This window comes from Canis aureus, chromosome 30, assembly GCF_053574225.1.
Source record: "Canis aureus isolate CA01 chromosome 30, VMU_Caureus_v.1.0, whole genome shotgun sequence".
In the NCBI taxonomy this organism is placed as follows: domain Eukaryota; kingdom Metazoa; phylum Chordata; class Mammalia; order Carnivora; family Canidae; genus Canis; species Canis aureus.
The window spans coordinates 16,283,197-16,303,365 of NC_135640.1; the positions used below are offsets into that span (position 1 = coordinate 16,283,197).

General features: G+C 35.7%; 2 protein-coding genes across 26 annotated transcripts in view; one reads left to right on the plus strand and one right to left on the minus strand.

Moving 5' to 3' along the window:
* The window catches only part of LOC144301748 (uncharacterized), a 355,630-nt gene that overhangs the window by 184,621 nt on the left and 150,840 nt on the right, over positions 1–20,169 (plus strand). Inside the window, exons 4-6 of one of the 21 annotated variants that reach the window (XR_013368517.1) lie at positions 6,275–6,376; positions 9,145–9,260; positions 10,298–10,604. The exons of 19 other annotated variants lie outside the window; for them this stretch is intronic. The gene's annotated coding sequence lies outside the window, so the exon portion shown is untranslated. The remainder of the gene's footprint in view (positions 1–6,274; positions 6,377–9,144; positions 9,261–10,297; positions 10,605–20,169) is intronic. One more of the 21 variants, XR_013368521.1, reaches the window with a different exon arrangement.
* The window catches only part of SAMSN1 (SAM domain, SH3 domain and nuclear localization signals 1), a 268,791-nt gene that overhangs the window by 75,814 nt on the left and 172,808 nt on the right, over positions 1–20,169 (minus strand). For 4 of the 5 annotated variants that reach the window (XM_077878807.1, XM_077878805.1, XM_077878804.1 and 1 more), the window contains one exon: positions 3,458–3,804. In XM_077878807.1, the coding sequence (XP_077734933.1) occupies positions 3,458–3,804 (347 nt within the window). Of the gene's footprint in view, positions 1–3,457; positions 3,805–4,936; positions 5,015–20,169 lie in introns of those variants that run through there. The other variant, XM_077878808.1, reaches the window with a different exon arrangement.

Here is a 20,169-nt window from a genome sequence, read left to right on the forward strand (position 1 = left end):
CCACAGTCCAAATCCCATAGACCTTGCAAATGACTAATATCTGTGTGTGTCTCGTCCTCCTCCTGTTGACTTCTGTGAAAAGCCCTTCACAAAGAATACATTTCCCTGTCTGGTTTCAGTTTGTTTATGGTATCTTGACTGAATAAAATGTTGCTTCTTCCCAAGCCTAGCACAAGTCTCTGGATTCTTTGGTTTGGGTATGAATTTTACCTACTATCACCTGAGTCCTGTCACCATTTCCTTTCACCTTCCCAACAGCCCTGCATGGTAGATGTCAATAACCTTTTCTTACAAATGAGTGTTTTCAGTACACAGAGTCACTCACAAGAGAGGAGACAAGCAGGTCTGAAAGCAATGTCCGAATCGGAACTAGTAGGTTAAAGGAGGGTGAGGGGTTTGCCTAAATTCACTGTTCTGGTGATGTCAAAACTGGTGTTAAACCCAGTTCTATCAGAACCAGCTTTGAGGTATGAGCCTGTAGTGGGATTACCAGGGAGTCAGACTAGGGTGGATAAGAACTTTCTGGAAGACAAGTCAGTTTCAGGTAACCTGAAAACTCTGCTTTGCTAACAGGATCAAAGACTCTCGGAATCTACTGTTGCTGAAATAGCTGAAGTCAAGGAGAAACTAGTGTCTTTGTGGATTGGTTTCATTTTCTCTGAAATGTGAGGTTTTGGCTCAGCGCCAGCATATCTACATATGTTGGTACATGAAAAAAAAAAATCTGGTCACACTTTTACCCTTTAAAATTGCAAAAATGTCACCTCTGACTACCTGTCATTGATGGTAAGTAACACTCATTTCAGAAGCACAACTTTTCCCTCAACACAATTTGCCTCTGTACCTTCTATAGAAGGAAAGTGAAAGTATAACCTAAATAATAACCCTGCAATTACTACAGAAAAAAAATACCAGCTATGCTAAAATGAAACTGGGTATTTTTCACTTGGTATTATTATAGAATATATGTGTAGAATATAAAAATAATGATTTGCACTCATCCAACTTCTTTCATTCTGTGTCTCAAATCCCTGAGTGTAAGTGGTCTCATTAAGTTTACCAAACCAATTTAACTCTAGCATGTTCTTGAACCCTCTCTCCAAATCCAGCGAGGTTTTCCTGTCACAAATACTGAACATTATCATCTGAAATTCTGAATATTCTGTAGATACGTTTGACCTTCTGCAGATAAAATTCATTTACTTAATCATTGAGTTATGTACTAAAATAGACAAAACCACCACCACCAAAAAAAAGAAAGAAAACTGTTACTATGTATATATACTTAAATCTAGACACACATTCACAGACACACATACACAATAACTTTTAAGTATAACCAGATTAATATAAGAACAGAAGAACAAGAACAAATATCTTATGTAGATGTATGGAAACAAAGTGCCCTGGTTTCTAAAACTCCACTCATTAGTTAGCAAATGCCACTCAAATATTAATTGAAGACCCATGATATCCTAGGGACAATGGAGGATACAAAGATAAATTACTGATAGCAAATAAACAAATGCTCAACTAATTCCACTATAGGTGGAATATGGTAAGCTCCGTGAAGACAGGGGCAGTGTACGTATTGTTTGGCTTTGTATCCCCAGAGCCTAATATTGCAAAGTGGTATACAGGGATGCCAATATAAGTTTGATAAATCTATAATGAAAGAATAATGCCCTTATGTTTTCTCGAAGTTCAAAGGAAGGAGTGATTAATTCTATCTGGCATGACCCAGGAAATCTTTCTAAAGGACAAAGTGGTCTGAGCTTTATGGGCTAGTGTCCTGGTTAGAACGTAGGTGAGAACAATATGGTAGGAAGAGGCCAATACATAAACACAAAGACAGAGAGGCGGGAAAGTACAAAACAAGTCATCAGGAAGAAGCAAATCATTCCATTGTCAGTCCAGCACAGGAAAAGCACAAGGAAGTTGTAGACAAAGGCGAAAAGTTAAATGGAGGCTAGGCTACTAAAATACAGAACCGCTGTTAAGGGCTCCAGATTTTACTGCTGAAAGAAGCTCAAAATATGTGAATTTAGATTCTTACACCGGCTTTGCTACTTGCCAAGCAGTCATCATTCTTGATCCCAATTCTGAAGCTGTCAAGGGAAGTCTTCAGAAATTCCTGATTATATTACCAGTAGCTCTCTAAGAAAATACTCCAGGCAGAAGGCTGCAAAGCCCAGTGGCCCCAAAAGAGAAGATGAAGACAAGGAAATAGGAGAGATGCTCCTAAAAGTAACTGATGTTGGACACTTTATCCACATTTATCCATTCCAAGTGTGCTCCTAAACACTTGTAATATTTAATGCGGTACTTTGAACACAGATTACTTTAGCTCTAGCCTGCAAAGACCTAACTTAATACACAAGTTTTGAAAGGTGTAAAGGGCCACAAGCCTCTTCAGAGGGCCCTAAATGCACCCCAAAATATGGCCTCTGTCTGATGAGAGACCGACTCTTAAAACAAAATGGCATAGAGTCAGGTTCCTGGAAACACAAAGTTGTTCCATGAATTGACTATAAGCACAAATGACCAAGAACTGTCATGAATAAAGGTATAAAATACTTGCCTTAAGAAACTTACAGTCAAGGTGGAAAAAAAGTTGCTCTTAGGTCTTAGGATGTTTGTATTATTTAATTTTGGTTTCTCGATTGTCTCATAAATTTAGTATTACTATTTCCATCTTAAAATTGAGAAAATTAAGATGAAAAGGTTTTAAATAATTTGCCCAACTCAAACAAGGAGCAGAGCTTGGATCCAAACCCAGATTTATGTAATTCCAGAGTCCATACTTTTTCTTTCATACCATATAGCGTTAGGGCCTAGTTTAGTGTACAGGAAATACTATGTCAGCTAAAAGCAGTATCCTTAGCATTAGACTGTCTAGATTCTAGATCTTGTCTCCACTTTTTGTTAGCTCTGTGACATTTTGTTAGCTTTTTTGTTAGACCTGTTGTTAACTATTTTGTGCCTCATTTTTCTCGATTGTAAAGTGGGGGACTTAGTATTAGAATAACATTCCCTATCTTACAGGGTTGTTGTGAGATTTAAATAAAATAGGAAAGTGCTTAGAGGAATGGCAGGCACACAGAAAATGCTTATTTAAATTAGCTATTATTTGTCAGTGAAACTTCATTACTGCAATGAGTTAGACAATTCAATCCACATCTTGATCTGAATCAACATCCAAAGTCTTCCTTCAACTAAAAAAGAATCTCTAAACAACGCTGTGTAGCAAATTTATTTGAACACAAGGAACATACACATTAGTAAGATGATAGGAAAAGTCATGAGAGCTTCATTGCTTTTTGGAAAGACAACTCTAGTTCTAGTAACTTTCCTGACACTGATGAATTTGACTGATTAGCACTTTTGTTATCTGTTTATTTCCTGCTGGTACAAACATCCAGGTGAGATGACACATTTCTTTAGTTCACAAACTTACCCAAGAATGTGGGAGATCCATATCTGTCCATGAAGACTTAAGTTGTGGTTGGTGAGTACAGTGGGAACAGTTGTTCCAAGTTCCAATTTGGGCAATTTGGAAATCAACACATGTCCAGAGAGGGTTTTCTGGAAAAGGCTGCCAGCTGGTCCACTTCTGAACTTCACCTTCATTGTGGGATAACATTTCTGCCAAATTGCATCCAGGTGAAGTACTGGATCTAGCCAGTGATGCAGAAATAGAATTCAGTCCAGTCTCCGTTTCTCCCCTTGTGCTAACGTTATTAATTTTCTTTCCTTGGGATTTGGCTAATTTCATACAGGAAACCAGTGTTTCATCTTCATCTTCTGAATGACAAAGAAAAATAAGAAGTAGATCTGTCTAATAATTTTGCACATGTAGAAATTATGAGTATTATATTTCCTTTTATATAGTAGAAATAAATGAACACCATAGAATAAGCCAGGAAGTCATTTAATTTCACAAAATAGTTTATAATTGCAATTCTTTGAAGAGTAATCCTTTGTATAGTAAATGACTTGCTTTTTTTTTAAGGTTTTTTTTTTAAAGATTTTATTTATTTATTTATTTATTTATTTATTTGAGAAAGAGACACGAGCATGAGAGTGAGAGAAATGACAAACGGTGGGGGGGGGGGCAGAGAAGCCAACTCCCTGCTGAGCAGGGAGCCTGATGGGGGGCTTGATCCCAGGACCCCGGGATCATGACCTGAACAGGAGGCAGACACTTAACTGACTAAGCCATTCAGGAGCCCAATGACTTGTTTTATAAAGACATTTACCCAGAACATTTTGAAACTGTATATAATGATTAAATTCAGTTTAACTACAATGCTTGAAAGCCACGTGAAAATAATATACTGAAAGATATTCGAGAAAAATTACAAATTAAAAAAAATTCCACACATTGTATCAACATAATATGGTGTGCTTATATTATTAAATTCTGTTTTTTATATTATTAAATTCTTAAAAAAATTTTTTGAGGTAATATGTGTGGAGCACATCATAAGGAAGTAAATGAAATATTCCCTTTACATAAAAATAATGAAATCTCAGTGGACATGGGCTGAAATCCTATTGATATATTAGTATTTTTAATACAAATCTATAAAGAGATTTATGTACACAGTGTTTCTCATGGTGAAATATTTTGGAAATGGAAAAACAGATGAGAATACAACAAAAAGAAGGTATATATTTATAGTATATAATTGATTAGTAAGACCTATATTTACATATGGTGAAGGGTCTGATGAAATTTCTGGTAATATACAAAACAGTTCCAGAAAATAGAAATATATGTTACCCATAGTAAATTGTACCATATCATTGAATCTCTTTTAGTTAAAACATTTAACTGGTGTAAGTAAAAGATTATGATTAATAGTATGTAATCGTGCGTAAATAAATGAACATCCAAGTTGCATGTCATGATATGCCATTTTGCTGTACTCACATCAGAATTGATAAATACTGTTTTCTGTGGCCAAAGAATGAGGATAGTGGATAGTGCTGACCCTTCTTATCTCTTTCTCTCACTGTATCCCTGAGTCTGGTCTTGAAGGGAAGGAGAAATGGGGCATATAAAGCAAAATTCAGTAATAGGGTAAGAATATCTGTTTCACAAATAAATAAATTGGTAATTTAAAAACCCTCAACATTTAATGATCATTTTAAGGCCTTATCAAAATGGCCTTCATTTAATATATGCTAACCCAGTTCCCTTCTCAAAGAACTTTTTGCAGCATTTTGACTTCTTACTTATGGAGATTTATGAATGTAGGTTTCATCTCATTCAGACTGGACACCCTGTCTTTCTTGGTCTGAACCAGTTTCTGTAGTCTCTTTAACGTTCCCACTGATTTGACTGGGTCACCTGATTTTACAGCCTAGCACAAACACAGCTCAAGGTAAAGACAAATTATTCTTCACAAAAGATCAAATATAAAATGTGTCGAGATCATAAATGTGGGAAAATTAATAACGTGACCTTAAAACCTGTAGCCTGAGACAATTTTAAGCAATAACTTGAAAGCAGACCATTTTTTTGGTTTCAAACTTGTAAAATATATTACAACTGGCCAGTCATACTAAAGCAGGGCGTTTTTTACTTTTTCCGTTTTTTTTTTTAACTTCAAAATCCAGCCACATGGATTGAATCTGGAGCTATCTATAAATGAGTTGCTCGTGCTCAGTGTGAAATAGTGGAAAGGAACAAGGTCTTTGCAGGATAACAAAGAAGGAATGAGAGGTTTAAAGTTGCTCCTTTTGAGTGTTGGAACAGATTGAGGGCGTGCACACACAAGAAAGCAAAACTCAGATTTTCTTCATTTTTCTGTTTGGAAATTTCTGATAAAACAGAATTACATTTTAAGTATGAAATGTTTTCAAATAATATACTTTTCTTTAAACAGCCTCCTACTTTTTAGGAGATAGACACTGAGCAAAAACAAAACAAAACAGCCAGGGCATTCTGTATTATGCTTCAGTTTGTAAGTGTCACTGGTTTTGTTATAGCAAAAAATATAGATAGAAGAATTAATACTGCGTAATGACTCAAAATTTCTTTGAAAGATACAGAAACACTTCCCACTAGTTTAACATCACAAACTAGTTTGTATTTATGTTGATTTTATTTACTGTATTTAGGATAGCTTACTCTTAACAATTTCAAAATATTTTGGAAACTAATACTTTATGTGCTAAATTTAATACTAATTGGTCAAATGATGGTATTCTGTGCTGTTAACTAGATATGAAGTAATACATAGAGGAACACTTGTTTTTCATACAGAAATCTCTGGACTCAGAAATATTTTTGCCTCTGCTTTTGCCTCATTCTTTCCACTGAACAGCTGATAAATGACATCTAAATAGATACTGCAGTTTCCAAAAGGTGAATGACCTGCTTCCTCATTAATATTTGAATGAGATATATTGATAATAGTGCTTTCCAATCCTTTAAGAGAGACTAAGCCCAAAGAAATGTTTGCAAGAAAAGGATCTCTGGCACACAAACATTTCCAATCATTATTTTCAGCACTTACTCTTGGTCTTTAAGAATGACTTTGAGCAACCAGTATAAACTTGATATTCTGTCTCTGCATAATAGCACCTAAGTAGGAAATGTGATGTTTTGTCAGAGCAAGCCATACCTGTTTGCATTAAATAAGTGGGAAAATATTGAAATCATTTTAATCTTTCAGGGAGGCCTATGATGAGATTTTTCTTAGATATGCAAAATATTCCCTCTCTTTCCAAAGGTCATGCTCAGCTCAACACAATTTCTATTGCTATTTATTTTGGTATTATTTTCTCCTGAATTCCTTTTCAGTATTTTCTAAGTTACTCAGTTTTATAGGCCCTGTAACTCAAGAAGAGTCATTTTCTAATCTTTAGGCCCTTCCAGAAATAATAAGGTGACATTGCACGACCATTGAGCATGATGATTTTCTTTGTTGTACTTCTTTTCATATGGCAACCTCCTCCTAATACAGCCAATGCTTAATTGCTCCTCTGAAACACTGGCATCAAAAATGGCTTTCTCCCTCCCCTTGTGAAAATGACTTTCACTTGATATAGGGATAGGTGTTATATACTGAGGTAAATGAGTTTCATATTAATGATTTGCCCCTTGGAGGAATGGAAGCATTTGTATAGAGTCTAAATTCATGCATGTGAGATCTCATAGAGCAGAGGTGTTAAAACAAACTGACCTCTTTTTATTTCATTCAGACTGTATCATAGTCTTTTTAAAGCACAATCTCATTAACTTTTGTATCTTTAATCACTCACGGATCTTTGAGTTAACACAGATCATTTTATTCATTTTTGAATCCCATATGTCTAGGATAGTACATGGCTAGATAATGTTTGCTAAATGTAAATATACTCGAGTTCATATATATATTTTATCCACCAAAAGGATTATCTGTAGTAAATTTTCTTACACTGGACTGAATACTCTCTAATGGCAAAGTACTTTCAAAAAAACCGTCTCTTGCTATCAGGTGGTACATACCTGAGGGATGAAAGTTAGAGTAAATATTATGATAAGAGACATAGAATCATTAAGATTATCTGTTAAAAAGAAATCTTTTAGAATATTTTCAAAATTATGTTAGTCACTATAGTCCCCTAATCTGTTACCTGTGTGTTTGTGCTGGATTTGATTAAAACTTATAGTATTGAGCCTTTTAATTTCCAGATATCTTCTAAGAAGACTTGTAAATTGAATTTACCATTCAACCAATCCACAAACTTTTATTTAGCACACCACTGTATGCCAAGCAGTATCACACATCCTGGGTATATGGCATTGAGCAAGTAAAATGAGACCCCTGTTTTCATATACTCTACATTTTAGAGGGAAGTGACCTACCATAAACATATAAACACATATATAAACAAGAAAATGTGACATATGTTATGCTAACAGTTAAAAACATGACTGTGGATGGGGAGGGTTACAAATTTATGTTGGGTGATGGGGAGGGTGTGGCGGTCTCACTAAGGATACTGAAACTGAGGCCTGAATTATAAGAAGGAACAAGATGTGAAGATGTGGAGACAGTTTTGAATTCAGTGGATGGTCAGGTGGGACTTTTCCAGAACTAAGATTTGCATGACAAAGAAGGGCAGCTCAGGTATAGCAGGGGGGAATTCATGCAGGGATGCGATTTGTGCAAAGATTCTTTTTTTTTTTTTTAAAGATTTTATTTATTTATTCATGAGAGACACACAAAGAGGCAGAGACAGGCAGAGAGAGAAGCAGGCTCCCTGCAGGGAGCCTGACATGGGATTCCATCCCTGGTCTCCAGGATGACGCCCTGGGCTGAAGACTGCGCTAAACTGCTGAGCCACCCGGGCTGCCCATTGTACAAAGATTCTAAAACTGAACCTCCTGGAAGAATTCTTCTATGAACCTCCTGGTAGCATATACCAAAGGAAGGGAACGGAGGGGAGAGTGTCTTAGGATGAGCCAGAGACCTGACAAAGGGTCCTCCAGAGGCTTTTCTGGAACAGGCTGAGGAACATGTATTTGTCTTAATCAGGATAGTGACACATTTGGTTTCCATTTTTATTCATCTTCCCCTCTTTACTGAATTTTGATCATCTTTCTTTTCAAGGGATTTTCTCAAAAGCAACCAAATATGCTCTGATCTTATCCATCTTTAATTCACCATATTTTATTTACCACTCTTTCTGCTCCCCGATATGCTTCTCAGAAAAGTTAACCGTGTATGCTTTTTTTTTTTAATTCTTCTAATTTCTCATCCTTTCAACTCCCTTCCATGTACTTGTCAATCAGTTTTTGCCTCTACCATCCCAATTAGATTGCTTTTGTTTCCCAGTGAACCATTCTCAAGCTCCATTATTGCTTGTATGCGGCAATATTGACCATAATGACCTGCAGGAAACACTTTCTTTTCTTGGCTTCTAGTTTTCCTTTCACCTTTTCTGGTTGGTCTTTCACTAACTCATGTGCTAACAAATCCTTTTCTCTCAAAATTAAATGCTTAAATTCCTTTACAACTAGCTCTGGGCCCTCATCTAATATTACCATCATTTTTTTTCTCACCTACACACACACACACACACACACACACACACACACCTCTTAATGCTACTTATATGCTGATGGTTCCCAATTTATTTCTCCAGGGGTTTCTTCAGAGCTTCAGACTCACATATACAACTGTCTCTCTAAAATGACTATAAGCACTATTAAGACTGACCTCTACACCCCCAGACATGATTCTCATCTGGTTGTCTACTCAGTGAGTACCATCTTCATCCACCCTCATGCACATTCCATAAATCAGATTATCACTTTTGCCACTTACCTCTCCTTTGTTTACTTATGTTTTTTTCTGTTACTAAATTTGGGTCTATTCCATTACTGAGTTTGGTCTATTCTTGAATAGGTCATTTAAGTGAGTCTTGAATCTTTTTCACCCTAGTTTAATCTCTCATTGAAACTACTGCCAAGTCTGTAACTGGTTTCCTTTTAACTTTTGCCTTTCTTCAGTTGATTCATAATATAATCTTGGAGTTCTCTGCGAAGATGTAAATCTGATGATATTACTACCTTGTTTAAATTACTGCAAAACTTCCCAGTGTTTTTTTTTTTTAAGATTTTATTTATTTATTCATGAGAGACAGAGAGAGAGACAGACAGAGGCAGAGACACAAGCAGAGGAAGAAGCAGGCTCCCTGCAACGGAGCCCGATGCAGGACTTGATCCCCAGATCTGGGATCATGCCCTGAGCTGAAGGCAGACCCTTAACCTCTGAGCTACTCAGGTGTCCCCTCAGTGTTCTTGAAATCAAATCCAAAATATTTGACTGGGTCTATAAGACCTATGTCCACATGTCCAGGCTCCCTTCATACTCACAAGGTAAAGACGTTTAGATTCCTAAATTCCAGTGCTCTTTTTTTCTCAGTATTCTTATGTATGCTGCTCTCTCTGCCTGGGGAGCTTATTCTCATTTTTCTGACCTGGTTAATTCCTACTCACCCCTGGAGTTTCACCCTAAATTTCATTTTTTCAGAAAGATCTTTCCTGACTCCCAAGTCCAAATTAGGTCCCTATCCTTTTACCTTCATGGCTTTCCCCACAATTTCAGATTTATGTTTTTTTGTCAGCATTGGAAGGCAGAAACCCCATAACCTTCCATATAGGTGCCATGCAGTATTCTTAGTACTATAACATTGTTGATAGTTGGTACTCTGTATGAATTAGTTGAAGTAATAATATGAAGTGAATGAAAGAATGGATGAGGATTTGATTTGGTAAAATCTATTTCTTTAAAAGGTAATGATGCTGAAGAAACTGTTCCACATCACTTGCCATCAGGGAAATACAAATCAAAACCACAATAAAATACGACCTCACACCTGTGAGAATAAAATTAACAAGACAGGAAACAACAAATGTTGGAGAGGATGTGGAGGAAGGGGAATCCTCTTGCACTGTTTCTGGGAATGTGAACTGGTGCAGCAATTCTGGAAAACAGTGTGGAGGTTCCTCAAGAAGTTAAAAATAGACCTGCCCTATGACCCAGCAATTGCACTGCTTTGCTTCAACGTGGATGGAACTGGAGGGTATTATGCTGAGTGAAGTAAGTCAATCAGAGAAGGACAATCATCATATGGTTTCACTCATATGTAGAATATAAGAAATAGTGAAAGGGACTATAAGGGAAAGGAGGGAAACTGAGTAGGGAAAATTAGCGAGGGTGACAAACTATGAGATACTCCTAATTCTGGGAAACAAACAAAGGGTTGTGAAAGGGAAGGTGGGTGGGGGGATGGGGTAACCAGGTTACCGGCACTGAGGGGGAACTTGATAGGATGAGCACAGGGTGTTATACTATATGTTGGCAAATTGAATTTAAATTAAAAAAAAAAAAAGTAATGATGCAAAAAACAGAATTAGGGATTGAGAATGAGAGGAGATAAAAGTATTGCATTTAGTTTACTTATAATTTTCCTCTAACAAAATGGCAATTATATGTGAATATAAGTTAAAATATTTTTCATAAATGTATTTTACTATGTATATACTCTATCTTTCATATATAAATGTGCATATCCTTTAGGTCATTTTACTCACATTCCTTAAATAATGTAAAAATTTTATTAGAAGTGTTAGATTAAATACACCTCACTTTCTGACACTTTGCTTGACTATTAGGATGATAGAATAATTTTTAGAAAATAGCATCAATGAATTATTGAACTGGATTAATCTTACAACCATATATTATGAGCTGGGATGGAACTTATTGGACATCTAGTCTACCAGCCTATTTAAAAAATGAGAAAAACCAGAGAAGCTAAGTGGCTTATCCAGAGAAAGATAATTCATTAATAATAGAGCTAGGATGAGAATCAAGTATTCCGACTTTTAATCCAATGTCCTTTCTCACAAGATTTTTAGAAGCCAGCATAATTACTAGTTATCTAAGATTGACAGCTAAATTAAGAGCAACTAAATCCACAGTTTTGTTTAATAAGTTAAATATGGTTCTCAAATAGAGGATAAGTATCAAGTAGACACTCTAAGAATTATATTCCAATTCTCTTTTACATATAAATATATTCTTTTATTTTTCTTATTTATATGTTATATATTTATGTGCAGAGGTAAATACATGAATATATATGTATATTAAACACCTCATAAACACACACACACACACATATCTTCTTTCTTATATTTGTTTCACTACAAGGGAACTTAAATTTTTTTTCAGTAGTATCTCTTCTGTTCACACAGGATAATTTAGGCTTATAGATACTAACTAAATCCAGGTCACCTAACTGTCTGAATTGTGTTCCCTTTATCCTTCTAATGAAAAGCTAGTTGGAAAGTAACATGATAGACTTTGTTCTTTTCTTGTTCTTCTGACTTAGAAAACTGTTCCTCTCTCGTGACCTCTTTAACAAGTATTCAAATGAAAAAGCCTGATCACTGATGTCTATTTCACATAATTTCCTCAACAGGGGAAATAGAAATCTTTTAAAATTAATATCTTGTTTTATTTTAAAGAAAGGCTGTAATGAACTCCCTGAAATTAAATCTCAGTTTCATGTATTTTGCATTGACAATTTTTTGAGGTTCTGAGTCCTCTGACCCTTCACTTAGTTACTAAAGATCTACCAATTTTAGGGCTTTACAAATACATTTTGTTTTTAATGCTCTCAATACACTATATTAAGTGAAAAATCAGTATGTAACTTTGTATAAAAAGTACAAACACCACTCTAAGTGGCTTTTTCCTCCTCTTTAAATACTCTGCATTTTCCAAGTTTTCTACAATGAAGATATATTACTCCCATAATTAGGAAAAATTCTATAATTTAAAAAATATGTTTAGAATATAGGTTTTTGTAATTAAATCTATTTCTGCCGAGCAACACATAAATATCCTGTTTTTCTACTATGAATCTCTTCCTAGTCACTTGAAAAGAAAGATACCTAAGGACTAGATAAAAATGAGGAAAGTTATTTCCATGGTAAAAACAAAAATAATTAGCTTTAAGTGCTGAGATTATTAAAACCCCAAAGCTGTGTATCCATTCTCTTCTATATAAAAGGGAGTACTCTTTACTTATGACTTAAAACACACTAAAAAGATAATCTATAAGGTCATGATGATCAATTTGCATTTAATAACTCAATGGACAGTAATAAAACCAAAAGAATTATGAACTAGAATCAGTCATTGCAATCATGTGAAAACAAACAAGTCTCATTTAAGAGAATGATTTTACTACTTTCTTGGAACTACAACTAACTAAAAAGACAATTTGAAAATAATTCATTTATACAAATGAAATATTGATTGAAAAATAATTGGTGGAAAAATTGCCATGTTGACCTTAAGTATTCTTATATAATTGTGATTTTAAAACATATTATTTTTTTCAGTAATAGAAATTAAAATTAACACTGGGCCAATACTTAAAACAAGGTTAGGCATAATTTTTCAAAAGGCCCTGAATGAATAGGCACTTGAATGAATGAATTAATGAAATAGAATATATTCTCCTAGAAGACAAAATATTTATTCAATCAACACACATTTACTGAGTACCTAATCTGTGAGAGACACAAAGGAGAGTAAGATATTTTGTGTGTTTTTTTTTTTTGTGTGTGTGTGTGTGCTTTGTGATGCTCATTGCTTAGTATAAATGATTTAAAAAACAAAACAGTAGTCTGTTCCTGTGCTTGTTTGTTCCACTAAAAGACCACTAAAAGAATGAGTTTTTTGGGATTCCAGAGTTATTTTTGCACATCTCAAGCTTGGTCTCTAATATCCTTAATAAATATATGTGAATTGAACAGTTAGTAAAAAAAAAAAAAAAATACATCTAGAGAGGGGCACCTGGGTGGCTCAGTCGGTTAAGCGGTTAAGCATCTGCCTTTGGCAGGGGTCTTGATTTCAGGATCCTGGGATCCAGCCAGTCATTCGGCTCAGTGGGGAGCCTATTTCTCCCTCTGCCCCTCCCTCTTCCTGCTCTCTCTCTCTCTCAAAATAAATAGATAAAATCTCTAAAAAAATACATCTGAAGGAAAAGGTTAATGTGTGTCATGTGAGAAGTACAAATAAAATGTGATGGTTATTCGCAGGAGAGAAAGATTGCATAAGGTAATGTGGGGAAGGGAAATGCACTTGCCTAGAGGATTAAGAGGCATTTGAACAGTGTAATTTAGCATGTCTAACAAAGCCTTTTATGTAACAGTCTTATCTCACTGTATAAATACAAATCACCTATTCAAGTTCTAATACAGGTTTCTGGCTCCTTCTGCCTCCTCTCAAGCAGATTTTGGTGCTCACAGTTCTGGTCTTGGAATAATGTGCCACATCAGCTCTATTTTCCCTGGCACAAGGAAGTTACAACTCCATAGTAATCTTTCCCCACTTTTGTATGAGTTGCCAAGACTGCTCGTTGCTCATTACCCATAATTTAGGGTCAGACTTTTGGTATGGAGATGCTGCAAAACCAGCTCGGAGCGGCCTGGATTACACGAATCTGAGTTTACTTGCCGCGCAATATCCTCTGCTCTGAAATTTGGAAGAAATTTCTAGAATTGTTCCTATGAATATTTTTATTTTTGGGTACATCCTCTGGCTAATCCAAAAATGTGTGTGGTAGGAAATTTAAGTGCTCATATACAAATTAATATTTTTATTAAGCATCTGCTAAATTCCTAACAGACAATGACTTACGGGTATAGAAAATTACTGAGAAAAAAATACAATCCTTGTATCTAGGACTTATAGTTAATCTACACAATAAATAAACAAAAAATGACCTGTTTGATAGAACCAGCTCTGGGCTATAGATACATGGCTCCTTTTCAGTGTTCTGCTTTGTGACTAGCCATGTGAACTTCAGCGAGCCACCTTACTTCTCTGTGCTTCTATAAAATGAGCTGGATCACAAGAATTCATTGTTCCTCTAACAAGTTTAAGAACATTAAACTAGATAAGTATCTCCTTTAATTACTTTACGTCCAACTCTTGGACCTCAGAAGAATATCAAGGAGAAAGTGAGAATGAGCAACTATTGATCGTAGATTATTAGAGCTTAAATAAGTCTTTGTATTCATCTAGTCCAATACTTTACCTTCAAAAAGAGGAAACTAAGGCACAGAAATGTGAATTTAGTAACCTAAGAGCAGAGTGATAGCTCTAGGTCTCTTGATAGTTTGCTTGATTCTGTTTCTAAGTTACTTCTTAGTCCTCACAAATGCATAGCTTTATTTTCATCTGGGAAGTCCTTTTTGTTTCATCAGGATTCAGTTGTTGTTTTTATTCCTATAGCTCTTTGATATTTAACTAGTTATTAAAAACTTAGAAAGCATGGGACCAGCAAGGCAGAGTACAGTAGTGTTTCAGGAAATAGAAGTAATATTTAAATAGTACCTTTTCATCACCTCTTCCTACCTAGATAGCTATCATCCCTTAGGCAAAAAGCTACTGTTGAGAAGAAAACTATTATAGAAATTTAGATGTTAACATGTTAATTATCTTTGGGAAGAGAGTGCTGCGAGAGGAGATATGTGAAATGATCAATTCATACCTACATAAAGAAACATGATTTATTGGAGGTAGTTATTTGCCAAAGAATCTGAAAAGTTATATTACATTTTAGGAAAGAATAATCACATAAATCTGTATAATTTAGCTAGTAGTGTTCCCAAAAGCAAGTCTGAAAAAAATAGTTGTAAAGAGAACTTACAGTTGATTTAGGTCTATAAACTACAAGATGAGCTGATGTACATGAGTGTTCTTGAAGTTTTCTGTACCTTTTATTTATTTATTTTTGTACCTTTTAAAATATGTCCTTTCCCTGAACTTCTGTTTAGAAATGGCCCAACAAGGAAAGGAAGATAGTTAATGTGATCTGAGGATTTTAATATTGTAAGACAGAGTTGGCACATGAGGATGGATACAATTTTTAACACTATACAGCTTTCCTTATCTCAGGAGAAATTGCTAAATTTGGGGGAACATTTTTACATTAAAAACTCACTCTTCTTTAAAGGTACTGCTTTTTGCTTAAGTCAGAAAATTTCTCAATAAGGATGAGTCTTCTATATTCTCTAAAAACACTTCCATGTGGCAAATATAATAAAGACTATAGAAAATAATGCTCATTGGATTAAAATTATTCGGAAACAGAAAAACTAGTTAAATAGTCATATTCAGGGAGAAGTTTCCTACCCCTTCATTGGCAGTAGGTTTTACATGTCTTTGATAGTGAGGTGGACTCTAGCACTTAAAGGTTACCCTCTATAGTATTAGAAAAAGAAAAGAAGATTGATTTAACATTCTTTAAAAAAGAAAAAGTAAATAAAACTGCACATGGGTGCCAAAATAATAGAGAAAGGATCCATTTTCTCAACTATAAAAATCATCAAGTTATCAAAGTACAGTGATTACTATTTCATCAAATACATATATATAAAGATGAATATGTGTGTGCATGTATGTACATATAGTATATATACATTATATATGTAGTGGATTCACTCCCCATCCCTTACTTACTCCAGTCCCAACACAAGATCCAAAACTTGAAATTGGTAGAAAGAAAATTAGGATCAAGAAAGTGATTTATAAAGGAGTCTATACCTTATTCCCTTTATACCCTTCACTATTAGGTACATAATAGGCATCCTTTTTGAAACTGATAGACTTTAAACTCAAACCAAATATACATTTGGAGTTAGGTAATATCTGGAATCATAGCACAAGATATTTTTGTATTATATTTAGTACTTGTCAATGTAAGCTCCTCACTGTTGACATCTACTTGAAAAATCCATGTACCTTGGTATTAAGCAAAGGGCATTGGATGGAGTTAACAACAGAATAGAAGGGAGTTTCAAATTTTCTTCTGAAATAGTACAATGAGATTGAAAAGAGTTTCGGAAGAGGACACAAATGTTCATTGAACATCTTCTGGGAGTAATATACATATGCTGTTTCATTTAATATTTATAACAATCTTAGGAAATTTTTCTCATCATCATTTCACATATAAGGAAACTGAGACTCTAACAGGTCTAAAGTGAAAAGTTGTAACTCATATAAAGGTGAAGCAAGTTTGGTTACTATAAAGTCCAAAGCTAAGCAGAAGTCCCACAAATTCTAGTCAAGCACCAGGAGGCAAGAAGTAGAAATCAACAGAAAAGTTGAAATGACTGAAGCTAGAACTGAGCAGCAAGATTTTATTTTGCCATTGGGTATAGCACGCAAATGTGTAAAGGAGTAGGCCCATGTTTTCACGTGTGTGTTATATTTTAAAGATGTCCACCAGTAACTGTTTCTTGGCACAATGTAAGTTACCAGAATGTGTTTACAAGCCATTTTTTGAATTGCATAATTCTTTTAGAAATGAGAAAAATGATAAGGAATACTCAAATAATTCCTTTCAACCTTTAAAATGATCAAAATGGAAAAATACTCATATGTATATATATATATTTTTTAATTTATTTATGATAGTCACAGAGAGAGAGAGAGGCAGAGACACAGGCAGAGGGAGAAGCAGGCTCCATGCACCGGGAGCCCGACGTGGGATTCGATCCCGGGTCTCCAGGATCGCGCCCTGGGCCAAAGGCAGGCGCCAAACCGCTGCGCCACCCAGGGATCCCTCATATGTATATTTTTAAAGTAAGAGGTTGGCTAAAGAATATAGTTCATTTTATACACCTGGGTGGCTCAGCACCTGAGCGTCTTCCTTTGGCTTGGGGCATGATCCTAGGTCCTGGGATCGAGACCCACATTGGGCTCCCTACTGGGAGTCTGCTTCTCCCTCTGCCTACATCCCTGCCTCTCTCTGAGTCTCTCATGAATAAATAAATAAAATCTTTAAGAAAAAAAAGACTATAGTTCATTCATAAAATTTATTTGCTAGAACCAGGCATTTATTTTTCTGTGTATAAACTAAAAGTTGAGATGGGGACTGCTTACCCTCTTTTCCTTGATTTAAAAGGGGAAGGATGGATGGATAGATAGATAGATGATGATAGATGATAGATGATAGATAGATAGATAGATAGATAGATAGATAATAGATAATGACTTCGGATACTAATTAAGAAAATCTATTCTGATTTTAATTTCATTTCACCAGAAACAAAGGTGTGGATTTCATACCAACATTCAGTGTTCCTTAACACCAACTAAAGCCACTCTGTAAAATCTTCTATTAAAAAGAGAGGCTATATTTTTCTTCTAGCTAACAAATAGAGCTCTACACTCTTCCTATCTGTAAAATGAGTTATAATAGTACTCTTGAGATATAGGAAAACTCCTCCATCTATAATGTCATAATATTATTAGGTAGTTTTGGTCATTTTAAAATATGTTCATAAATTGTTTTATACTGCTCTCTTCAAAAGGTGGGTCATACTAAGCTCTCCTTAGAATGAGCTAGATGTAATAACTCATTATATAACAAATAGAATAAGGTAGAAATGATGGCATATGACTTCTGAGACTGTCTTAAAAGGCATCATGGTTTCCTTCTTACTCTATGCCTTGGATCGCTCGTTCTGGGGGAAGCCAAATGCCACACTATGATACACTCAAGCAGCCATATGGAAAGGCCAACAAGATGAGGTACTGATTCCTCCAAACAGCCACCAGCAAAGAGCAGAAACCCCTGCCGGATAGTAGGAAGAGGGAATTTGAAAACAGATAACTAATACAGTAGCAAAGTTATATAAATGGATAAGAAAGTACTTGAAGATAAGAATGATGCACACTATAATTTGTTCATTTTTATATTCCATCATAAAAACTAACTACTTCTCAGTTGACACTTGCAAGTACTATTTAAACAATCTGTCATCTTGGCCTGTTTTTTTTTCTTTTTTCCTGCCTTACAGTTTGTTCACACCTCTGTTTAGAACCACCTCAAACTGTCTAATGAAACCTAATGAGGGGACCCCCCTCTCCCATCATTAACAGATCACAACATAACCCTGCAGGACTCTCCCCCATCACCTAGTGTCAGGAGACCTTAGTGCAGCTCACCAAAAAGCAGTCCCACTTTGATCTGATGTGAATGTTTTTCCCAACAAAGGTGAGCTGCATTAGATACAGTGTTAAGTCTGTATGTTGCCAATGGGCTGTATGTAGCCAAGAAGTTCTTTTTTGTTATTAATCCAATTTTCACATTAAGGACTAAATGACTGACTCTCAACTCTAGATACTGCTTACGCTGGAGGAGACTAGTCTAGATTGCACAGTCAGGGCTAGATTGAGACACTAACTCTGTGGGCAAGATGTGGTTTAATATCTTAGAGCAATTCGGGCTCGACACTGGCAAACGTGGCAGTTACACGAATAAAGTGTATCTCTGAGGAAAACGTTCAGCTTTGAGGAACAGAAAACCCTACCATAGTGGCTTAAACATGTGGGGCTTATGATTCCTCACAGCAAGAAGTCCAAATATAGGCAGTCCAGTGCTGATGCGGTGACCCAAGAATGTCTCTGATGAATCAGGCTCCATGCCTTTGCCTGCTCCAGCATTCTTAAGATGTGCTTTTTGTCCTATGATGGAAGGACAGCTGCTAATTCAGCAGATACCATGTCCCAGCTTCCAGCAGGGAGAGAACAAAGGACAAAACTTGCTCCTTGCAAGGCCTTGCTAACCCTCCTCCCCCTTGCCCCACCAAAAAGAAAACCCTCTTCAGGCATTTCTCACTACAATTCACTGGTCGGAACTGGATCCCACAACCACCCTAACTACAGGGGAGGCTGAGAATTCAAATATGTAAGCTTTGCAGTCTCCACAGAAAAGGACATCAAAAAAGAAATTGGTTGAAATGGGGGTAAGGCCATCTAACCCTTAGAAGGGAACCTAACCCACGCTTACACACACACACACACACACACACACACACACACATATTTTAAAAAATTAATTCACTCAGCAACACTTTTTCCACTGAAGGAAGAGAAGGTTTTGGCGCAGTCCTGGGTGGGGGTGCTTGACAGTGCTTAATATCACCAGCACTGAAAGTAATAAATGTTATCCCTCTTTTCTATCATGAATATGAATGACGCTCTGAAGGCTGAAAGCAACCTAAGAATTTACGTGAGAAATGAGGCATGAAACATTTTTGAAAATATATTAGCCCAAAGTCTGTATTACTGCATATTTTATACCCTTTTCAATATGCTACAAAAGGTCTGAGCCATCAACTGAATGCTGCCAGAAAAGAACAAATAAGAACAAGGATACAAAAATAAATGCTGGAGTCAAGTTACCCCAAGATGTTCTTTATGGTCGGTATAATGATCACAGTACCAGGCAGTTGGCTTTGCTTCAAGCTCTCCCCCATCGGCAATTGTCCTGCAAGGTGGGTTCTCCAGCAGGTTTCTTCCAGGACAAGTAGTCAGAAATATTCATGGCACTAAGCCGGTATTGGAGAGAGAATCCCATAAACACTTCCCACCCCTACCCCCTGCTATGTGGTTCCTTGCATTTTTTTCTATGCCTGAGATCTTTCCTCTTATTTTGAAAACATGAAGGAAACATATCTAGTTGAGAATTTCCTGATTGGTAATTCAGTTAATGTTTACATTTTGTATTATGAATGTTTTTATCACCCAAAATATATTTTGCAGACACAGTCCTGTGATACTTATAATT